At 42.8% G+C, this 23,842-nt stretch overlaps 1 protein-coding gene across 1 annotated transcript in view; it reads left to right on the top strand.

The window, feature by feature from the left end:
* Positions 1-23,842, top strand: part of Ufl1 (UFM1 specific ligase 1) — a 130,788-nt gene that overhangs the window by 81,018 nt on the left and 25,928 nt on the right. The window contains exons 7-8 of the mRNA XM_080285588.1: positions 11,556-11,783; positions 17,087-17,302. Coding sequence (XP_080141714.1) covers positions 11,556-11,783; positions 17,087-17,302 — 444 coding nt within the window. The remainder of the gene's footprint in view (positions 1-11,555; positions 11,784-17,086; positions 17,303-23,842) is intronic.

The raw sequence follows: 23,842 nt of genomic DNA, 5'->3' as shown, positions 1-23,842 counted from the left end.
AACACCACTCTCGGCGCCCAGCACAGGATCTCCGTAGAATTTTTTCCCACAGCTATAACTAAAATATGTTATAGCAGTGCGAAAGCCCTCCTCAAGAGCTAGTGCGAGGGGCCCGAAGGGCCCACGAGCACTTGTACATAGGCTATGACATTGTGGTGCTTACAATACCACTCATATTCAGGGCCACACAAACAGTGCCATTTGAAACTTAACCCGTGGATTGCGAGCCACAGCTCAGGCTGTGCTGGCCGTGCATCACCGCTAATTACTGCACCCCTGTACAAACTTACACATGGTGCTACACAAATACGGAGAGAGAGCGATTTTTTTTTTTCACCAGATGATGCCCTGGGTTTCTGTCTTCAAGTTTATAGTAAACAAAAATTTAAAAAAAGAAAAAAATAATTTTTTTCACTACTCCCCAATGCAAACATAAACATGATCCCACGCAAAGACAGAGAGAGAGAGAGTTTGTTTTTTTTATCAGATGATGTCCTGGATGTTTATCTTCAAGTTTATAATAAACAAAAACTATATATATATATTTTTTCATTTTTTGCACACCACGGGGTGAGATAAAAAAAGATAATTGCACAATCCGTGGGTTAACCTCCTCTTAAACACACCCTGTAGATGTAACACACATGATCGCAGGGTCTTGTAGTGGTGCAAAGTGCACACGGTATGTTCATTTTGTTAAACATTATTTGTTATTTGTAAAACATGGATGCACTCACTTGGTGCAGTGCTGCTGTTGGGTGTCTGCCCTTTCCTCTCCTCCATCCTTCTTTCCTTCTATCCTCTTCTGTCTTTCTTTCTTTCATTCTTTCCTTGTCCTTCTGCCTATGGGTGACTTTACACTCCCTTTCTGTCTTTCTTTCCTTCATTCTTTCCTCTTCCTTTTGCCTGTGGGTGACTCTACACTGAGTGACAAGCCAAATGGTTTCCTGAACACCAGGAAACCATTTACTATGCTGGGTGGTAACCATATAACCAAATTTTGGCACTTGGTGGTTTAGTGGGTAATTATTGCACTCCAATCAGATTGAGCCCATGAAGGTATCCAAGGGATGGTTGGAGTTAATTGCTCATGTAATGCCACTCAGGGATGAGTGTGGCTGATCACTCTCATCTTAAATGTCTTGACCAACTGCCTAGCCCCGGGCTCTTACGCTCCTCATGGGGCAATGTAGGATTGGATGATGGATGGGTGGATGGAAAAATAAACTAAAGAAATAAATCTTGAGCACTTATTGGTGAACTGATGGTTTGGTAAGGAGTGTCATACAGTAGAAGTATCATGACTCCGTTGCTCACAGTTGTGCATATGGCTGCAGCCCACCAATATTTCCTTACCTGACTGCCATTACTCCACCCCTCACTTGACACTCAGCTGTTTTGCAGACAATGCAGTAAATACATATGAATTGCATGGAAAAATAAACTAAAGAAATAAATCATGATCATTTATTGGTCCCTGATGATCAGGAAAGAAGTGTTGTGCAGTAGAATTATCATGATTCACTTGCTCACAGCTGTTTTGCAGATAATACAATAAAGGAGGTTCAAGGTAGGGCAGTGGATGTGGGGGTGGCCCTAATGAATGAGGGTGAGATTTGGAAGCTTCCGGTGTTGCTGTTTGCTGATGATACAGTATTGTTGAGTGAAGATGAATGGGAGTTGCAAGGTTTGGTGAATGAATTTGGGACAGTGTGTAGGAGGAGGAAGCTGAAAGTTAATGTAAACAAAAGTAAAGTTATGGTGTTTGAGAGGAATGAAGTCACTGAGTGTGCAGTGAGGTTGGATGGTGAGGATATGGAGAATGTGAGTGCATTCAAGTACTTGCGTAGTGTGATGAGTAAGGATGGAACTTTGGGGGATGAAGTAAATGAAAGGGTACAGCAGGGAAGGAAGGTTGTTGGTACACTGAAAGCAGTGATGAGAAATAGGGAGGTGAGTATGGAAGTTAAGAAGTCACTGCATGATGGTATTGTGATCCCTACCCTGACGTATGGAAGCGAGGCGTGGACCTTGCAAGAAGGGAACAAGTCAAGAGTGAGAGCAGTGGAAATGAGTTACTTGAGAGGAGCATGTGGAGTGACGTGGAGGGACAGGTTGACGAATGAAGAAGTGAAGGAACGTTGTGGGGTAGATGTGGATGTGGTTGAAAAGATTAGGAGAAATACACTGAGGTGGTTTGGACATGTGGAGAGGATGGAGAATGAAAGACTGACTAAGAGGGTGTATGTAGGTGAGGTGGAGGGAGGGAGAGGGAGGGGTAGACCGAGGATGAGGTGGAGGGATGGAGTTGAGAGGTATATGAGGGAGGGGGGGGTGAGCTGGGGGGAGGGGAGTCAAATGGTGGGTGACAGAGTGACTTGGAGGCGTTTTGTCTGCGGCCACCCTTTGCGGGATTAGGGCGTCGGGCTATAGATAGATAGATAGGTAGGTAGATAGACTTGCTCACAGTTGTGTACATCCATGGCCTGTCAACTTATTCCTCAGATGTATTCTAAGATGAATGTATACATCATCTTAGAATGCATTTGTACTGGCAGAGAAGGTAAAATGTAGCTGATAGATATGAAGGTTTGCTTTGTTGGATAAAATTACTGTGCTTGCAGTTCATACGTATTTACTATTATCTGCAAACCAATTAAGTGGCGAGTGAGGGGTGGAGTATGGCAGTCAGGTAAGGAATAAATTGGCAGACCGCAGCCAGATTCATACTGTAACTATGAGCAAGGGACTCATGATAATTCTACTATACTGTACAACAATTTTCTCCTAATCATCAGTTCACCAATAAATGCTGAAGATTTATTTCTTTAATTTATTTTGCCATGTAATTTGTATGTGTTTATTGTATTATCTGCAAAACAGCTGAGTGGCAAATAAGGGGTGGAGTGACGGCAGTCAGGGAAGGAATAAATTGGTGGGCCGTAATATACACAACTGTAAGAATCACCCCAGCTGGCCACAAACACACATACACTAATTAATAAGAGAGCCAACTGGGAGGCCTTTGTAACTGAAACAGAACATTTTGAAACACTAAACAGTGCACCCATCACAAACATCAACACTGCTATGCACACTTTCAGTACAGTTATACAAAACACAGACAAAAGACAAATCCCTAGAGGCAACAGAAGGAGACACAACCCCAACTTCACACCAGAAATTCAAGGCCTCATCAGACAATGGGACACACTGTGACACACCCCAACACCCCATACACAAGACACCGTACAACAAATACAAGAACTCAACACTCAAATAAACGATAAAATATCAGAACAGCAAACACTAAACTGGAAAAGTTACCTCCAAACACTTGACCACAAAACAAACATCAGCAGACTCTACAAAACACTAAACAGCATCACACTTTCCAACAGCAACACCACACAATCACATGCTGCCATCACAGCAACAGACACCATACCCTCAAACAAACAACAAGTAAACACTCTTATCAATCACTTTTCACAAGTCAGCCATCTAAACCCCTGTCCCGAAGACCGACATATCATCCAACATAAGAGACAGTTCCCCACAGACCCAGACTACGCACCTTTCACTTACAACCAGACGAAGCACAGAGGGCCTTTGCTAACTGCCAAAGGTTGCGAGCCATCTGGCTCCTAAGGTTTCAGATTTATGAGCCAAATAAATTTTTAGTAGCCAATCTGACTACGAGCCGAAATATTTTACAAGCAATAAAAATAATACTGTATATTTATTTAATTATTTACACATTGTCTGTTTTTAAACATTCACAGTGGCGACAAGGAAAGACTTAATAATCGATCACAACGTGCTTTTTTGTTCATTTAAGTGAGATTTACTTATTTTGTAGTTTACTGGGTTTTGAAGTGGATGTATTTTCTCCCCGCCAAAAGGCAACTTGCATGTAAAATTTGTTCGCCGAAAGGAAAAAATGCTCGCATTTGCAAGCTGTGGCTCGCTAAACAAGAGCCCTGGCACATATTTAACAACCTTAAGCACTCATCTTCCTGTGGACCAGACAACATAAGCAACATTCACCTCAAACAGCTTGGACCACAAGGCATGCACTCACCAACATGTCAAACTACAGCTGCTCACACAACTTAATACCCAACATCTGGAAGCATGGCATTATCATTACTATCCCTAAACCCAACAAAAACCCCACATTACCCTCCTCACAACGCCCCATCACACTCCTCTGCACCCTCTCTAAAGACACTGAACAACTGGTACTACAACTAGTCACACATCACATTCCCCTAGCCCAGTCACAACATGGCTTTAGGCCACTACACCCCACAAACACCCTTCTTACAGACCTTACACAGAGAGTTTTTGATGGCATGAATTCAGCTAGGCCACCACACAGAACACTCCTGATCACACTAGACTTCAGCAAAGCTTTTGATGCCATCCCCTGCCACAACCTCACAAACAAAAAACACAAACATGCATATTAACACAAAAAGATGGCTGGCAAAATACTTAGCAGGCAGATGTGCACACGTAACATTTGCCGGTCAGTCTTCTAACATCAGACACTTCACAAATGGCGTCCCGCAAGGATCTGTTTTGTCCTTTACACTCTTTACCCCATACATGCATGACATACTCACACCCCACACATGACAGATATACATAGCTTCCTATGCAGATGATATAACACTTACATGTACGCACCAAAACGCCAACACAGCTGCACACATCCTCCAACCTTACCTCAACACACTACATGAATGGTTCATCACAAACAGGCTCAAAATAGCCCCAGCCAAATCTACAGTGACCCTTCTCACAAACTGGACAGCAGAACACAGTCACATCCTACACCTCACCATAAACAACACTTCCCTACCACACACACACATGCACCCCCCCCCCCAAAATCCTTGGTGTAACATACATCAATGTCATTTAAACAACACATCACAAATATTAAAAATAAAATAACACCAAGACTCAGTGCCTTGACGTCACTTGCTCATACAACATTCGGACACAACAAAGAAACCACCACCACAGTATACAAACAATACATACATTCATTGATGAATTATGCAAGCTCTGCCAGGGCTCCTTACCTCACCAAAACAGACTACAACACTCTGCAGACCATACAGAACAAGGCCCTAAAAATAATCACAGGATGCACAGCTACTACACCCACAGACCAAGTATATCAAGAAACCAAAGCCCTCAAAGTCAAGGATCACCTAGACATGAGAGGCACCCAGTTTCTTGCTGCAGCCTCCACAAACCCACAACATCCACTACAGTACATGGCAGCACATCCACCCACACCAAGGAACATCAAAACAACACCCAGCACACGATACCATACACAAATACTGTCATCTCTCCCCCCTCGCCCACCTCAGGCCAGCTTCCAGAAGCATATCCACACTCAGATCACTTGCCACTCCATTCAGTCACCTAAAGACTCCTGACATCCACCCTTTTGAATCCTATCTCCCTTGTGAGGACAGGGTCCATCTGGCCAGGGTGAGATGTGGCACCATCCAGCCCTCTTAAGCTACCAGAAGAGGCTGGATGACTCCGTCGTTGATGCCTGTCCAGGATGCAACACAGCACCCCATACTATTAAGCACATTATGGAAGTCTGCATTGCACACAATCACCTACACCAACAACACAACATACACTCTTTGAGAGCTCTGTGGGAAAGCCCGGTCTTGGCCATTGCCTTCCTAAGGGACTTGGGGCTGTTTGCCCAGACTGCCTAGGGAACAACTACTACTAGTACTACTACTGTAAGCAAGGGAGTCGTGGTAATTCTACTGTACAACACTTCTTTCTAAATCATCAGTTCACCAATAAATATCCAAGATTTATTACTTTAGTTTATTTTTCCATGTTTTTATGAATAATATTTAAGAGAATGGACTTGCCAAGATACTCTGAGATATTGCGGGCACGTTAGTGGTTGGTTTGTTAGATAGAAAACTGTACGGGTACCACACATTTTTCGCCGATGAAGATTGTGCCATTTTTCAATGGATTTATGCATCTTGCTTTCCTCAACCCTCTGACCTAAAAACTTTTTCATGAGTAAGAGATGAAAAATTAAACAAAATACAATAAAGTATTGATACAGAACAGTAATGCAGTATATAGTGTAGTGTACTCACCCAGTGTTGGCATCAGTGGAGGGTAGAGTTGTGCACCATGCAGTACAGTACATTGCACCTAATCCTGTGTGGTCTAGTGGCAGTAATTACATGTACAATACAGGAATTCCAGAATCATAATAAAGCACTAGGCCACAAGCTTTGCAACAACAGCGAGCAAGGCATAGGAGGGCACAAAGTACTGTAAGTCACAGCACAAGGGTTTTGCAACTGCGTGGTCACAAGAGCAGTGCGCATAGATATGTCTTCACCCAATGAAATCCATGAGAGAGAGAATGAGAGAACAACAGTAGGCTTGGCGCACCGGATGGGGGCCGCTCCCCAAATGAATTTTAATTTGACTGATGCGTTGTGGATGTTCTCATTGGCTGACACATTATAGGGTTTTCCCAAGCGCCGGTTGGTTACCATGTACAAGCCAGTTGGTATGCCAGTTGATATGCATAGAACCTGTGGTTGCTTCTCGCTTTGGCCTCGGAGATTGCATAATTTCACTGGATATTGCTTTAACCCCTAAAGTCCGCAATTTGCCCCCCCCCCCCACCTCATTTTTTTTTTTTTTTTTTTTTTTCCAAGTACAGCGAACTCTCACATTTGGCGAGTAATAGGTGCGAAAAAAAAAACGCCAAACTGGAATTCGTCAAATCTGAACTGAATAACTAATGGGAAAAAAATAAATTGGTTCTGGGAATGCATGACTGGACTGATTTCCACATATATTACAACATTACTGGGTGTAAATCATGTTATAAACACACATAACATGATTGAATTTAATTTATTTTAGCTAAGAAACAATACAAAACAGAAAAACTCACATAAGAAAATAAAATGATGGGCTTTATGTACACATGGTGTATGGTACGTGGATGCTATAGTTGGTGGTCTGCCAAGGTCACCCATTCCACATTTCTGTGTTTCATCATCCATTATGTGTTCTCAAGCCCTCAGCACAGGTAGGAATCACAATAAAACACAGACAAAATGCTGCACACATGATGGTTGGCAGAGAAGTGTACTGCACATGATGGTGGCTGGCAGAGAAGTGTAGACAAAGATGTCTTGGAACCAGGGTTGCCAGAGTCTTGTGACCAAACGTAGCGGAAAAAGGCCTCAAAAGTAGCGAATTTCGGTATAAAGTAGCCCAACGCAATTATGTACAGTATAGAGAGAGAGAGAGAGAAATTCAAAATTTAGTAGCACAGGCTTCCAAAAGTAGCCCAATTCACTACTTGTAGCACAATCTGGCTACTTCAAGAGGTTTGAGAAGACGAGACTTGAATTTCACAGTACAAACTAAATTTTGTTGAAATTAATTCAGATTAATAAAAAACTGTTGAAATTAATTGGCATAAAATATATTTTTATTATAAACATCTTTCCAAATGTGAGATTTCTGTTGCCAATTTAGAATGTTGTGTACAATCCCATCCCATTGCCAAAAGTGAATTCGCCAAATAAAAACTCGCCAAATGTGAGAGTTCACTGTACTGTAAATGTCAAAATTATGGCCAATATTTCAAGAGCAAGAATTTACACACCCGAAGATGTAAGTCTTGTCCAGCTTGACCGAGTAGTTCTTGCACAACAGCACAGCAAAGAAAATAATAGTTACCATTCCCAGCCTGGCGAGAGGCAGTACGTCACAGAAAATGACCACATTACGGTGACTCACCTGTTAAAACTCATGATATTCAAGGTGAATAATGTTCCTAAGCATGAATGAACATTGCCTAACTAACCCCGAACGAAAAATATCATATCCTAAAAAACATTCCTGGAAAAAAAATTTTCATGCAAAAAATAGAAATACATTCATCAATGAACTCAATACTGCAAACATGATAATATAATAAAATATCATGATATGTCTGCAACATAAAGGTTTAACACAGCTTTATATGTGCAAAAATGTTTCACTTACCGTAGGAAAACAAATACTGTACAGTAATTACAACGCTAAAGGTGTAAAAAGCAGTGGTAACCCACAGAAAAATATGGTAATGCATGGTAAATTTCCAGTAATATACATTACATTGGGCTAATAACATACACATATATTACTATACGTCTATATATCTATCTATCTATTGCCAGACGCCTCAATCCCGTTTTGGGTGGCCACAAACAAATCGCCTCCAAGTCGCCCTGTCACCCGCCATTTCACTGCCCTGCTCCCAACTCACACCCCCCTCTCTCATATACCTCTCCATCTCATCCTTGGCCTCCCCCTCCCTCTTCCCCCCTCCACCTTACTCACATACACTCTCTTCGTCAGTGTTTCACCCTCCATCCTCTCTGCATGGCCAAACCACCTCAGTGTGTTCCTCATAACGCTTCCTGTCACATCCACATCCACACCACAACGCTCCTTTATATCCTCATTCGTCAGCCTGCCTCTCCATGTGACTCCACAGGCTCCTCTTAAATAACTCATTTCCACTGCTCCCACTCTTGACTTGTGTCCTTCCAACAGCGTCCAAGCTTCACTTCCATACGTTAGAGTTGGTATCACAATACTGTCATGTAGTAACTTTTTCACTTCCATGCTCACTTCCCTGTTTCTTATCACTGCTTTCAAGGAACCAGCAACCTTTCTTCCCTGCTGTACCCTTTCAAGCACTTCACCCTCCAAACCTCCAACCTTACTCATCACACTACCCAAGTACTTAAACGTACTCACATTTTCCAATTCCTCACCATCCAACCTCGCTGTACATTCACTGACTTCACCTTTCTCAAAGACCATCACTTTACTCTTCCCTACATTCACCTTTAGATTCCGTTTCTTACACACTCTCCCAAACTCATCCACCAAGCCTTGCAGCTCCCCTTCGTCTTTACTCAACAACACAGTATCATCTGCAAACAACATTACAGGGAGTTTCCAAACACTATCCTCTCTCACCAGGGCCACTCCAACATCCACTACCTTACCTTGTACCTCTTTTATTACCCCATCCATGTACAGATTGAACAACCATGGAGACATGACACATCCCTGTTTCAACCCAACTTTCAAAGAGAAAAATTCACTTAGTTCACCATCCACACGCACTGCAGCCTTCGCACCATCGTACATACTCTTCTCAGCATTCAACAACTTCCCATCTACTCCATGTATTCTTAACACTTTCCACAATCCTTGTCTATCCACCCTGTCATATGTTTTCTCCAGATCCATGAAAGCCGCATACAACTTCTTTCCCTTCTCTAGAAACTTTTCCACTAAAGATCTAGGAATGAATATCTGATCTACACAACCTCTTCCCTTCCTAAAGCCTCCCTGTTCTTCTCCAACTAATTTCTCTGTTCTTTCTCTAACTCTGTCAGTAAGTATCCTACCATACACTTTTCCTATTATACTAAGAAGACAAATGCCCCTATGATTACCACACACTTCTTTTTCCCCTTGTCCTTTGTACAAGGGAATAATTATACCTGACTTCTAATCCTCCGGGACTCTACCTTCCTCCAAGGCCAATCTGCACATCTTCCACATCCATTCTACTACTATCTCTCCCCCATGCTTCGGCATTTCACCACACACTCCATCAATTCCTTGGGCTTTCCCCGATTTAACTTTCTTCATTGCTTCCACAACTTCTATCCTACTGATTTCTTCCTGTCTTCTCACCTCCCTCCTTCTCCCAGCCATTCCCCAGCCACTTATACTCGCATTACTTCCATCCTCTATGTTCAACAATTCCTTAAAGTGTTCTCTCCTTCTGCTAACTTTTTCTCCCTTCTCCACTAGTAATCTACCATTTTTATCTTTCACTCCCCTGTTAACTTCACTTCCACCCTGTGTTACTCGTTTCACCTCTTTCAAGAACATTTTCTTACAGTCCCTCCACTTTACACTCAAATTCCTTCCAAATTCCTCATCCACTCTCTTCTTACTCTCTCTTACTAATCTTTTCACCTCTCTCTTTCTTTCTACATATAACTCTCTCTTCCGCCCCTCAACTTCTTCCACGCCCCTATTTCTCATCCATTCATTGTATGCTTTCTTCTCTTGTGCCACAGCCTGTCTCACCTCTTCATTCCACCACGCTGTTCCTTGCACCCCCCTCCGTCTTCTCTTCCTTCCACACACCACCTCACATGCTGCACATATTTCTTCTGTAAATATCCTACACACACCTTCCACGTCTCCCATCTGCTCCAGTTCATATTTGCCGAATCGTTCCTCCACTTCTCTCTTATACTCTGCCTTTTTCTCATCCTCTTGTAACCTTTCCACTCTCCTTGCAACTACTCCTTCCTCTCGTCTTTCCCTTCTTCTATTCCTCCATCTTACTTGAATCCTAATTCTGGCCACCACCAAGTAGTGGTCAGAAAGTCCACTCCCCCAACCTCTATAAGCTGTTGCATCCATTGCACATCTTCGCATCCTTTCATCCACACACACATAATCAATCATTGCCTTCCTTTCATTCAGTTCACCACCCACCCTTCTCGTCACTCGCCATGTATACCTGTGGATCAATTTATGCCTGAAGAGGGTATTGGCTATCACCAACCCCCTCCCAGCACAAATGTCCACTAACGCACTCCCATTCTCATCTGTCTCAGCAGGCACACCCCACTCACCAACTATTCCATCCACCTTCACATTCCCAACTTTACCATTAATATCACCGATCAAAAACACTCTCTCATTCCTTCCAAACTATATATACTATACATACAATAGGTGTCTTAGTTTAGGTTTATAAAGTGCAATAAAGTCGGGAAATGAATCCTCATTTGATGCGTCAATGCGAGGGTGTAGAGGAGTAACAGGAGGAAAGGAGGAAGGTGGAGGGAGGTTGGGGAATTTCCAGAGGGAGGGAGTGTAGAGTGTGGAAATATCACCTTTATCTGCACATTTGAGTAGGAAGGAGAAGTGGCGAGGGATACATGTCTCGGCAGCCAAGCCAGGGGTGTAAGATGAGTGGAGGAGGGGGGGGGGGCAGGAGGGGAGTCACTGCTACAGCCAAACCTCATCTCTATGCTCTAGTGGCAGTAGGAAGGGTAGAAAAAGTGGGATATGTCACATAAGGCATCGACTGAGGGGGTAGGCTGAGGGAGAGACAGGGCAGGGGGGGGCTCACCCCCCCCACTCTGTTGGTGGGCTGGAGCCCTACCGCAACTTGTAGCTGGGATGGTCGTGGAGTAGGTTACATCAAGTAAGAAGTGGAAAAATTTGAATGCATTTTTTTATTGCGATTGCTCTACCAGGCTTTTTAGGCCAGGGTGTCAAAGTAATGCAAACCCACACAGGGCCATTTAGGACCTCAGGGGTTAATAGAGCTGAGCCAACAGCACCGAATATTGCACTAGGCTGGATATTGTGACGGCGAATAATTGAGTGTTTCGTACTTTTATCAAACTTTATCTTTCTAGCCATTGTGCCCCAGTGTGTTCAGCATGGAGGAGGTTGGTGAGCTGGTGGAGTTGTGCTTGAAGCGTCGCGGTGAGGGTGGAGGGCGTCGGGGTGCTGCAGGGGGGCGACTGGTGGGGGGCACGGTGGTGGTCAGCGAGGTGCTCATCACAAGACTCAATGAACGCCTCACACAGCTCATGCCACAGCGAGCCAAGATTGCTGTTGAAAAGGGTGCTTTTAAAGAACAGGTGAGGCAGAAATTGCTTGTTTCTTGCATGTAGTAAGTGCAGTAAGTCCTCAGTAAGTTTTTTTTTTTTTTTTTTTTTTTTTTTTTTTTTTTTTGGGGGGGTATTGATGCCGGTACTAATTCATAGAAAATTGCATGTTAAAGTTTCATATGGTAGCTACCTGTAAAGCTGATTTTTTTAATGTCCCCAAATTTTCATAACTTGTTGTTTGTAAAAAGATTTGATATTTTGGTACACATCCCTGATTTATAATGAGGACAGTTGGTACGAGTAGATGGTGGGTAAGCTAGGATGTTGTCAATGTGTTTATATGATTTATTTTTTGAAGTTGTTCTTTTATCACCCTTTGGTAATTAAGTGGTTTAAAACTCTAGTCATAGTGATGGGCTTGTCATTTTTGCTTAGGTTCAAATCTCCAAGTGACCTGAGGTTTCTGTCATGTATTGCCACCAGAAGCATAGATTAATCATATAGTGTACTTGTAACCCCTTGAATCTGTGTGATAATATTTTGCCGTTACCAGAAAGTTCTATTTAACACAGGAAAGGCCTCTCATATGGACAGGGTTTGTCAAGGCAATATTTAACCCCTCCAGTTTGAAGAGTCTATTTTTAGATGACTAAAATAATCAGCAGATGTCAAGAATAAAGTGAATAGAACCATTGAGGCCAGTGAGTAAAATAATTTCCCCAACCGTGGTAGCAGAGCCTCAGGCTGCTTAGCCTTGAATTGGGTATTATGGGAGCAGCTGTTGTCATTATGACTGTACTGTGGTAGTTGGGGTCACTGTGTGGTAGGTGAAAGCACCCAACATCCACTCACTTGATGTCATGCTGCCTTCAGGTGACTCTGCCCTGAATGACAAGTCAAATGGTTTCCTGTAACCCAGGAAAACACTTACTGTTTACTACGTTGGGTTGTAGTCTTATAATGAGATAACATCTGGCGATCTGCAGGGTTAAGGGGCTGCAACTGGATGGGACCCATAATACTGTAGTTTTAAAATTCAAGGGGTGGGTGGGGTTTATTGCTCACTAGATGCCACTTGAATAATCAAGGCTGGTCACTCTTGTCTTATGTGTTGGGACTGCATGGCCCAGCCCCAGGCTTCGACACTTCTGACAGGGTTAAATAAGGATTAGATGATCAGTAAATGGTTGGATGGTATTGACACCATAAAGAAAATGAAGTAACACCGTTTGCAACTACACTACCACTAAACACTACAGGATATGGTGGGATAGCATTTCTCATCAGCCAACCGGTCTGAAGTGTAGGATGTGTAAGTGTACCATGTAGCAATGCACACAAAACCACCTCCAGTGTTGATCATTGTGGGAGCTTTGCTGGCATATTTCCAGGTAAAGCATTTTGAGGTAATATGATCTTAATACAGTATGAGCCTCTGTTTACACACTTGCACCATCACTGTACGTTATTTTACCATTAATTGTGCCATCCCCTGTCCAGGGTTCCCAGGAGGGGAGAAGGTGCCAGAAATAATGATTACCTTACTTTTAACTCTTCTCCTTGCATATCAACTATGACGTTTGGGAATTCCCTTTTGTCCATCTGGCTTACATTATTTTGTGTATTTGGAGCAAACATTGGTGCAAATAATTTGTCACAACTACTGCCTTGTTCTGACTGACTGTCTTCCATCCTTCATGTATGGAGTATCTTGAATTTAAGTCATTAGTTTTTGTGCTACCATAAGCTCTCTGATATTTATCATTTACTTTGATTTTGCTTATGTTATGCAAGAAGTAAGTAGTAGTTATGTGTGCTCTTAACATCTACAGGGTGGTGAAAAGGGACGCCTTCTCATGGTGGCACCAATTTGAGTGGGCTGTGGAACTGCTTGGTTAAACATATGTCCCTCATTCCTTTGCTCCCAAAAGGAGGGTGGTGGACTGCAGAAATGTAGCTTCATTCATTGGTCCACCAGGTTCACATTTCAGAGGAACCTGGGACTACAACTACTATTACAACTACAACTTAATACAACAAGTAGAGCCAACCTCATGTTTTCATATTGTTATTGTTTTCTGGTTCATCAGTTGGAGGAAGGATGTGGTACTGGCTGGCAAGAAGGTTTTTTTTGGTATAGAATTTGTAAAGCAGCCCACTTATGATGATAAATACTCATTTCCAGACAAAAGACTGAGTGAAAAATGTAACTGCACTCAACAGAGTTGTTGTTGCTCCTGTTGCATAATCCTGGTCTGTCTGGCTGAGCCAGGTCTGGTTCTGTTGGGCCATCTACAGGTACAGTACAGTACATACACTGTGAAGAGAACTGGCACCCCGTTTTGATAGACAGTACCTCATCAGGTTGGACCAGGATCCTTTCCCGTGACAAGATGCAGGGAACTATGAAGAAGATTGGCTCCCAGGTGGTCACCACAGCAGATTTGCTCTACCTAGGGTGCAAAGTGCCATTGCATGGAGTCTCCATGTTGGCACCACTGAACAGAATTGTTGTTTGTCTGACTGAGCAGACTCATCAGCTACAGACAAGTAACTGCCCTTGCAAAACAGTCCTGTGCGGTGAGCTGATGTTCCCTCGCAGTCGACAGCACCTTTAGACAACTAGATACAGGGAAAGGTGTGGAGCTTTGGTTCCTGGATGAATGCCGCATTTATGTCTTCACCCAGTCAGCAGGAGCACTATAGCAGGCACCGCATCACCCCATTGTATGGTTACCACTCAGCTTTGTAAATGGTTTCCTGGGTTACAGGAGACCTTTAGGCTTTTCACTCAGAGTAGAGCTGCCTGAAGTGGAAGGGTCATGCAAAAACATGAAGGAAAGGGGGAAGTAGGAAGAGAGGAGGGCAGACAGAGATAGAATGAGATAAGGTGAGGAAGAAGAAGGCAGCATTACATTTTTCTCTGAGAAAAAATGCAGTGCAATCTAGTTACTAAGAAGTGCAGAATAAGTACTTGCATGTGTCCAGGCATCTTCCAATGGACACAGAACCAGTACTGATTGTTGGCTTTTTTTTTTTTTTTTCCAACTTTCTTAGGAATAAGCAAGTTTGGGAGTATTTGAGTCTTTGGTTCTTTTTTACATAAAAAAATGATGGGTTCAAGCCACATAACACAGGTACAAAGTATTAGAATTACAGTAGTGATAGTTGAGAAGTTAGCCTTATCTGGCAGGTGTAGAGGGAAAAAATGTAGATGGCTGGGCATGTGATGTGGTGGCAGGAGCTGGGGACTTGAATGGTGTTTAGATGAGTGTTTGCCCAATTTCACTAGAGATGCTGATGATAGTTCTCTCACTTTAGTGATTTCTCTTTCATTGTTTTCTGCATAATACCTTACTCCATCCAAATGTAGGATGGTGATTATGTTCGTAGTCGTGGTGGTGGCAGTGATGGTTGAGGTTATTATTATTGTTATTATTATTATGACCCCATCAGATATGTTTATGTGAAGCTACAGAATGTGGTGAAAGTTTTTTGGCATATCAGATAGACCCAGGATTCAGGGGGCTTGAGTGATGATGATTATCATTATCACCCACCTTTATCAAGGAGAGGCAATATTGTTTTTGTCTGTGTGTGTGTACAGTGCTTGTCAGAAGTATAGAGCGCCCTGCGTCCCTCCTGAGAAACAAACCTTTCAACATTGAAAAAACATATAAATAATGCATTTTATATACCTTTAGTGCTTCGTAGGGTAGCCTTTACGTTTCTTCACGGATCTGAGACGTCTTGGAAGTGAAAGGGCGAGGCTCCTGAGGTGCTGGAGGGGTATTTTGTCCCAGGAGTCACGAATGGCAGCTTCCAACTTAGGCAGAGAGCTCACGTCTTTCCCTTGGAGACTCTTCTTTACGAGGTACCAGAGGTTTTCAATGGGGTTGAGGTCTGGGCTATTTCCTGGCCAGTCTGTCATGAATGATACCTCGCAGTCACGAAGCCAATTGGTGACCGATTTGGCCTTGTGAGCAGGTGCACCGTCCTGCTGAAACACTCGTGCACCTGTTAGCTCGAAGGAGTCTGGTAAATGATCACACAGAAGCTCCAGGTAAACATCCTGATTCACTCTGATGTTCTTGGGAAGTACAACAAGCTTCCCCAAACCCTTCCCTGAGAAACAACCCCATACCATGAGTGAATCAGGATGTTTAACTGTGCTTTCTACATACCGTGGGTCAAGTGGGTCACTACCTTTGCGTCGATACACACGTGCTCCTCTGTTACAGGTAACACTAAACGTTGCCTCATCAGACCACAACACTGACAACCATTGCTCCTCACCCCAGGTTAGATATTTATTAGCAAAGGAAAGCCTACGAATTCTCTGGCTCTTGGTGAGAAGAGGCTTTTTCACAGGCCTGTGACTTGTGTAACCAAGCTCATGCACCCTACGAGACACTGTTCTCACTGACACCTCACCAAACACTTCCGGGTTGCTCTCCTTAATTTTCCTTGCACTCACACGAGGATTAAACTCCACTGCACGTTTTAAAACATTAACAGACCTTGGGGAAGTTTTCCTAGGCCTACCAGACCGCGGTTTCTTTGTGGGAACTGCACCACTGTTTTCCTCCCGAAACCGCGCACACCAACGACGCACTGTCGATCGTGCCACACCAACCAATTCACTAATTTCCTTTGTCTGGTGGCCTGCCTCCTTTAGAGCAATGATCTGGGATATGATTTCACTCGATAGTTCACGGGTAGGTGCCATAACAAAGTTGTGAAGGCCAGAAAACTGCGGGACACTCGGTAAAAAATGGCGCAATTTGAGAGGGACACTCGGCGGAGTTCCTCTCTCTCAGGCAGCCCGTGGGCGACTGAGGCGGGAACCAACCAGCGCGTCGGAAGGCCCCAGGCTACCGTGACGTCATGCTCGGAGCTCAAACTTGTGGCTCAATTCTTACCCCCCAGAATGGGTGATTCCTTTTGGGCCATAAGTATTGCGCGCCTGGCGGACAACGCTGAATACTTCTGACGAGCACTGTATGTTTCTGTTGCCAAAATATCTCAAAAAGTTTTAGACGAATTTTCACCTGACATTCAGGAAATCGCAGCTATGTGGATGTGCAGAATATTATTTTTGGTGAAGATTTGATCAAAGCTGACCAAATGCCGGCTATCATAACTTCTTAATATGGTTTGGCATTTTGTGAAATGCAGTGACTGAATTCCCAAGAGTTTTGCTAATTTTCTTTAAATTTGGTTTGTAGGTACACGTAGCTTGTACCATAGTCAGCAACATATTTTGGCAGGCAGTCAGCATGCAGCCCCCAAATAATTGTTGTTATTATGATTTTTACTTTTGTTCTTTACAGGTGAGCAAGGGTAAGGTGAAGATGGATGATGATGGGGGACGAAACAAGAAAGAGGATCGGCGGAGGAAGGCTGCTGGGGGCAAGGCAGGAGGTGGGACCCAAGGCCGCGAGACTAAAACCAAGGCTACCAAGAACAAGCTCAAGGGACGTAAGCATCCCACACCAGACTCAGATGATGAAGACAACACTCACAAGTCTGAGCACAACAGTAAAATGGTAAAGACAGTAAAGACCTTTTTGTATTACAGTATTCCATAAAAGTTTACATCTGAGGAAAGATTGGGGTTTATTTTTTATATAATGACATTCAGGGGCAATACTTAGTCACTTTCTCCTTAAATGTTAGAATAACTTGCCTAACCCTCAGCACATTTGCTCCTAATTTAGAAAAAAAAGGATTGGATGGTAGATAGATAGAAGCCCTCATTAAATGGAGTTTGAGTAGGACCCTAGTCTGGTTGATTCTTTTGAAGTATTATTCATTGTAAAATATTTCCACTGTGTTCACAAAGTTGTATATGATATACATATGCTGATGCCATGTTTGAAAATAGAACTAACTATAAAGTACACTATAGAAACACAGTATTTTATAATATTTCCACGAAAAAGTAAGGTATCTGCTGTAAAAATTATAATTGTCTTTTACTGCATTTGTTTGATTTACTAAGTGATAAAATTTCCATGCAGTGTGTGGAGAAATTTGAATTATCCGTGTTTTTAAATCTTTTAACAGTAATGCTGCCATTTTTACTTAAGCTGTTAATGTAATGGCTTATTAACCCTCTCAGGCACAGTCACGTGATTCGCGTGCAATGTGGATTTTCTCAATTTGTTCAGTCACTTGAATTGCATTCCTAAGCACAAAAAAATGAGCCAAAAATTAAGTTTCTGGCGAAATCGTGTCAAATTTTGACGCATTGTAACGAGTATAGCGCTTTCCAGTGGTAAGGCATTGGCAACACTGAGCTACCTCATTGGGCCCAGCACATAGCATTATACCTCAGTCTCTTCCAAGCAGCCAGGCGGTGGGTTGCGTTGTGTCTTCAGTCCCTTTAAACTCCTACTAATTCTCCCCCTCCTTCCTGAGCTGAAGCCACTATGGACTCAGTGTGATAATGCAATATTTATGAGCATATTTGTATGTGATATTGTCGATGGAACATAGATATATGTCACGAAAAGGAATTGTGTCCGTTATGAAGCATTAGGCCTACGAGCCGATATGCATGTTCACTGTTGCGGGGTTTCGCCTCTCGCCCTCCCCAAGGCCCATGGCGTGATTACAAATACGTATATAATGAAGCCAGTGCCTAAAGTGTATTTTGTGTGAAAGATATTGTGGCTGGCTTGGTGAAATTATGGTACCATAGTGTGGAATGGGGCAGGCATCATGTACAGTTTTTATAGTCGGGAAGGAAGAATTAGAGGTGTTTAGTGATGGAATTATTGTGATTCTGATAGTGAAAATGTGTATGGAATTGTGTGAAATATACATCAAACATGCTGTGGGTGTTCGTGAAGGAGTGTTGTGTGTTCCAATACAATACAATCGCAGTGAGTGTTCACAGAGAAATATTTCATGCATTCACTGACTTTGCTAAAACAAAGTGCAAGTGTCAGAGACAAGAAATATGCCACAGCCACATATACATACGTATGTTGTGCAGCGAATGTTCATGGAGAAATCTATTGTGTGGATCGCATGTGTTTTAGGCAAATGTATCGCAAGGAGAGAAGAAAACACACCACAGCCACAGACACACACACACACACACACACACACACACTCACCCACACTCACACGCTCACCCACATGCACATGCCCACCCACACATACACGCTCACCCACACACGCACACGCTCACCCACACACGCACACGCTCACCCACACACGCACACGCTCACACACTCACCTTCAAGCTACTGCCAGCATCTCAACACCACTGGAGGAAGTGAGTTATCTGTATTTTGTTGATCTGTTTATTGACTTTTTTTTTTTTTTTTTTTTTTTAATGCGAGGAAGAAGGAACCAAAGGCCATGAGCCCACAGTAACAGTTCCCTCCAAGAGAAAAACAATATACAATAGAGAGCCAAATTCAAGATCCGATCATTTTGAGATGCCTGGACACACTACGTTTGAAAGACTGGAGATCATAGGCAGCAGGAAATACAGACAGAGGGAGACAGTTCCAGAGCTGACCTGTTGCATAAATGAAAGACTGGGAGTAATGGTTAACTCTTGCATTAGAGAGTTGGACAGAAAAGGGATGAGAGTTTGCTGCCAGACGGGTGCTACGCGCCCGTCGTAGAGGTGGAGGAATTCAAGCAGACAGTTCAGAGGAGAAGTGACCATTTCTATCTGTCTATCTCTCTATTGCCAGATGCCTCAATCCCATTTGGGGTGGCCACAAACAAATCGCCTCCAAGTCGCCCTGTCCCCCGCCATTTCACTGCCCTGCTCCCGACTCACACCCCCCTCTCTCATATACCTCTCCACCCCATCCCTCCATCTCATCCTCGGCCTCCCCCTCCCTCCATCTGATCCTCGGCCTCCCCCTCCCTCCATCTGATCCTCGGCCTCCCCCTCCCTCTTCCCCCCTCCACCTCACTCACATACACTCTCTTCATCAGTCATTCACCCTCCATCCTCTCTACATGGCCAAATCACCTCAGTGTGTTCCTCATAACACTTCCTATCACATCCACATCCACACCACAACGCTCCTTTATATCCTCATTCGTCAGCCTGTCTCTCCATGTGACTCCACAGGCTCCTCTTAAATAACTCATTTCCACTGCTCTCACTCTTCACTTGTGTCCTTCCAACAACGTCCAAGCTTCACTTCCATACGTTAGAGTTGGTATCACAATACTGTCATGTAGTAACTTTTTCACTTCCATGCTCACTTCCCTGTTTCTTATCACTGCTTTCAAAGAACCAGCAACCTTTCTTCCCTGCTGTACCCTTTCAAGCACTTCACCCTCCAAACCTCCATCCTTACTCATCACACTACCCAAGTACTTAAATGTACTCGCATTTTCCAATTCCTCACCATCCAACCTCGCTGTACATTCATTGACTTCACCTCTCTCAAAGACCATCACTTTACTTTTCCCTACATTCACCTTTAGATTCCGTTTCTTACACACTCTCCCAAACTCATCCACCAAGCCTTGCAGCTTCCCTTCGTCTTCACTCAACAACACAGTATCATCTGCAAACAACAGTACAGGGAGTTTCCAAACACTATCCTCTCTCACCAGGGCCACTCCAACATCCACTACCCTACCTTGTACCTCTTGTATTACCCGATCCATGTACAGATTGAACAACCATGGAGACATGACACATCCCTGTTTCAACCCAACTTTCAAAGAGAAAAATTCACTTAGTTCACCATCCACACGCACTGCAGCCTTCGCACCATCGTACATACTCTTCACAGCATTCAACAACATCCCATCTACTCCATATATTCTTAACACTTTTCACAAACCTTGTCTATCCACCCTGTCATATGCTTTCTCCTACTCCATGAAAGCCACATACAACTTCTTTCCCTTCTCTAGAAACTTTTCCACTAAAGATCTAAGAATGAATATCTGATCTACACAACCTCTTCCCTTCCTAAAGCCTCCCTGTTCTTCTCCAACTAATTTCTCTGTTCTTTCTCTAACTCTGTCAATAAGTATCCTACCATACACTCTTCCTATTATACTAAGAAGACAAATGCCCCTATGATTACCACACACTTCCTTTTCCCCTTTTCCTTTGTACAAGGGAATAATTATACCTGACTTCCAATCCTCCGGGACTCTACCTTCCTCCCAGGCCAATCTGCACATCTTCCACATCCATTCTACTACTATCTCTCCCCCATGCTTCAGCATTTCACCACACACTCCATCAATTCCTTGGGCTTTCCCCGATTTAACTTTCTTCATTGCTTCCACAACTTCTATCCTACTGATTTCTTCCTGTCTTCTCACCTCCCTCCTTCTCCCAGCCATTCCCCAGCCACTTATACCCGCATTACTTCCATCCTCTATGTTCAACAATTCCTTAAAGTGTTCTCTCCATCTGCTAACTTTTTCTCCCTTCTCCACTAGTAATCTACCATTTTTATCTTTCACTCCCCTGCTAACTTCACTTCCACCCTGTGTTACTCTTTTCACCTCTTTCAAGAACATTTTCTTACAGTCCCTCCACTTTACACTCAAATTCCTTCCAAATCTCTCATCCACTCTCTTCTTACTCTCTCTTACTAATCTTTTCACCTCTCTCTTTCTTTCTACATATAACTCTCTCGTCCGCCTCTCAACTTCTTCCACGCCCCTATTTCTCATCCATTCATCGTATGCTTTCTTATTTTGTGCCACAGCCTGTCTCACCTCTTCATTCCACCACACTGTTCCTTGCACCCCCCTCCGTCTTCTCTTCCTTCCACACACCACCTCACATGCTGCACATATTTCTTCTGTAAATATCCTACACACACCTTCCACGTCTTCCATCTGCTCCAGTTCATATTTGCCCAATCGTTCCTCCACTTCTCTCTTATACTCTGCCTTTTTCTCATCCTCTTGTAACCTTTCCACTCTCCTTGCAACTACTCCTTCCTCTCTTTCCCTTCTTCTATTCCTCCATCTTACTTGAATTCTAATTCTGGCCACCACCAAGTAGTGGTCAGAAAGTCCACTCCCCCAACCTCTATAAGCTCTTGCATCCATTACACATCTTCACATCCTTTCATCCACACACACATAATCAATCATTGCCTTCCTTTCATTCAGTTCACCACCCACCCTTCTCATCACTTGCCATGTATACCTGTGGATCATTTTATGCCTGAAGAGGGTATTGGCTATCACCAACCCCCTCCCAGCACAAATGTCCACTAACGCACTCCCATTCTATAGTTCAATATTTTTTACACAAATATATAATGTTTTTTACATACACACATATGAGATGGAAGAAAGTTCAGCTTCTTTGTCAGAACCTAGCAAAAAGACTAGTGGTCATGTCAAGTTTCTGACAGCACTATCAAAAACCTTATGATATTTTACTTGTATACCTTGAGTAAAAAAAGAAAATAATAAAACGTAACAAGCGAAAATATGTAGCCGTGGGTGAGGAAGAGAAAGAGTGTTTTTTATCTCGCATGCGGGTGGGGAAGAGTATTCTACATTTGTCATCCAATTACTCCAAAACTATTGGATGTATCAATTTCCCGTAAGAACCATGATAAAGAGCAGTAAATTCTACGTATGTTCATTTGCAGAATATAAGCCACTGATAGCATTTTCTGTTGGAAAAGTTGGGGGAACAGACTTTCGGTAAAGTTGAAAGCGCTGGGAGGAGTAATCTCACTTTGTCGGCCAATTACTTGAAAACTATTGGACATATCGATTTCCTATAAGAACCATGATAAAGAGCAGTAAATTCTACCTACGTACACGACATAACAATGTAATATCTATGATAAGAATTTGTTGTTACGTAGGCGGGAATATTGCATATGCTGTGCGCACATCACGAAAGTGACGTACGGACGTGAGTTCCCAGTCGTTTTTGGCGATTTACTCGAGAACTATGAGGCATATGGAAACCAAGAGGTGCTCATTAGAAAGCTGGTGAAATTCTGCATAATATTATGCAATAAAACATAACATGTGCGAGAAAATTTCCATATTAGAGCTCCTTGATTTTTTTTCAAAAATGGCTTTCAGTTTTTGGCTATTTTCTCGAAAACTACAAATCATATCAGCACCGGATTTGTCTCTTTAGAAAGCTGATGAAATTCTCTATCAAAACTTCTAATAACATTTTCCTGTATGATGGAAAACATTCGAATGGTGATGTTAGGAAGTGAACGTGACGTAGCAAAATTTTATTCATGGCCGCCTAATGTTGTTTTATTCGTGTTTTCCTGTTTTTTTGTGGTGCTTATCAGCTAGAACAAACATCGACGAATAAGATGACATAGGTTTCATGGCAGTATATTGATGTTTGGATGGCGAAAATAAGGAGAGAATACGTGTTATTTGCCGCTCTCGGGCAGCCGGGCTGGGCGGCTTCGCAGATAAAGTCATGTGCCGGAAAACTTACCGAAACTTATCATTTGCGAGAGGGTTAAGGTAAACTGAAAAGGAGTTGTACCTACAATGTAATATTTAATGACGTGTTAGAGCTCTTTGGTTCTGTTATCAGCTATGAATATCGTTAAATGCAGTATAGGTACCCCTAGATGCAATACCCTGGCTTAGCGATGGGGGTAGAAATACCACCATACCCTGCCTAACGATGCCCAAACCCCAGTTTAAGAGTGGGTTTAGATTTTTTAAAGCTGATTTTGATGATATTTTAAACTTAAATTTTGTGTTTAGGTTGATTTATAAACAACTGTTTTTAGACTTATATTAATTGAGTTTTAGTCATAGGTGGGGTGAACATTGTCATGTTGGGGTACAGCTTACTAAGTTTGATTTTTCCAGACTTATATTTGACGATTTTCAGATTGTATTTCTGGGTTTAGGTGAGTTATAAACTGCTTTTGGGCTTAATTTAGCTTATTTTAAAGCAATTTGGAGGTTTAGGTGAGCTAAAAATTTGTTTTTTGGACTCATTTGGGTAGGTTTAGGACTTGGTTGAGGGGGAAACTCAAGGCTTAGAAACGCATCTCTATACTTCACATGTTAAATCTGCCCTAATATACGATACCTCGCATTGCGATGGGTCTTTACTTAAT

The sequence above is a fragment of the Coenobita brevimanus genome, chromosome 107, assembly GCF_032717465.1.
Source record: "Coenobita brevimanus isolate Jiangsu-jjx chromosome 107, ASM3271746v2, whole genome shotgun sequence".
In the NCBI taxonomy this organism is placed as follows: Eukaryota; Metazoa; Arthropoda; class Malacostraca; order Decapoda; family Coenobitidae; genus Coenobita; species Coenobita brevimanus.
Note: the sequence above shows the minus strand (reverse complement) of the source record. Positions and strands in the feature narration are given on the sequence as shown.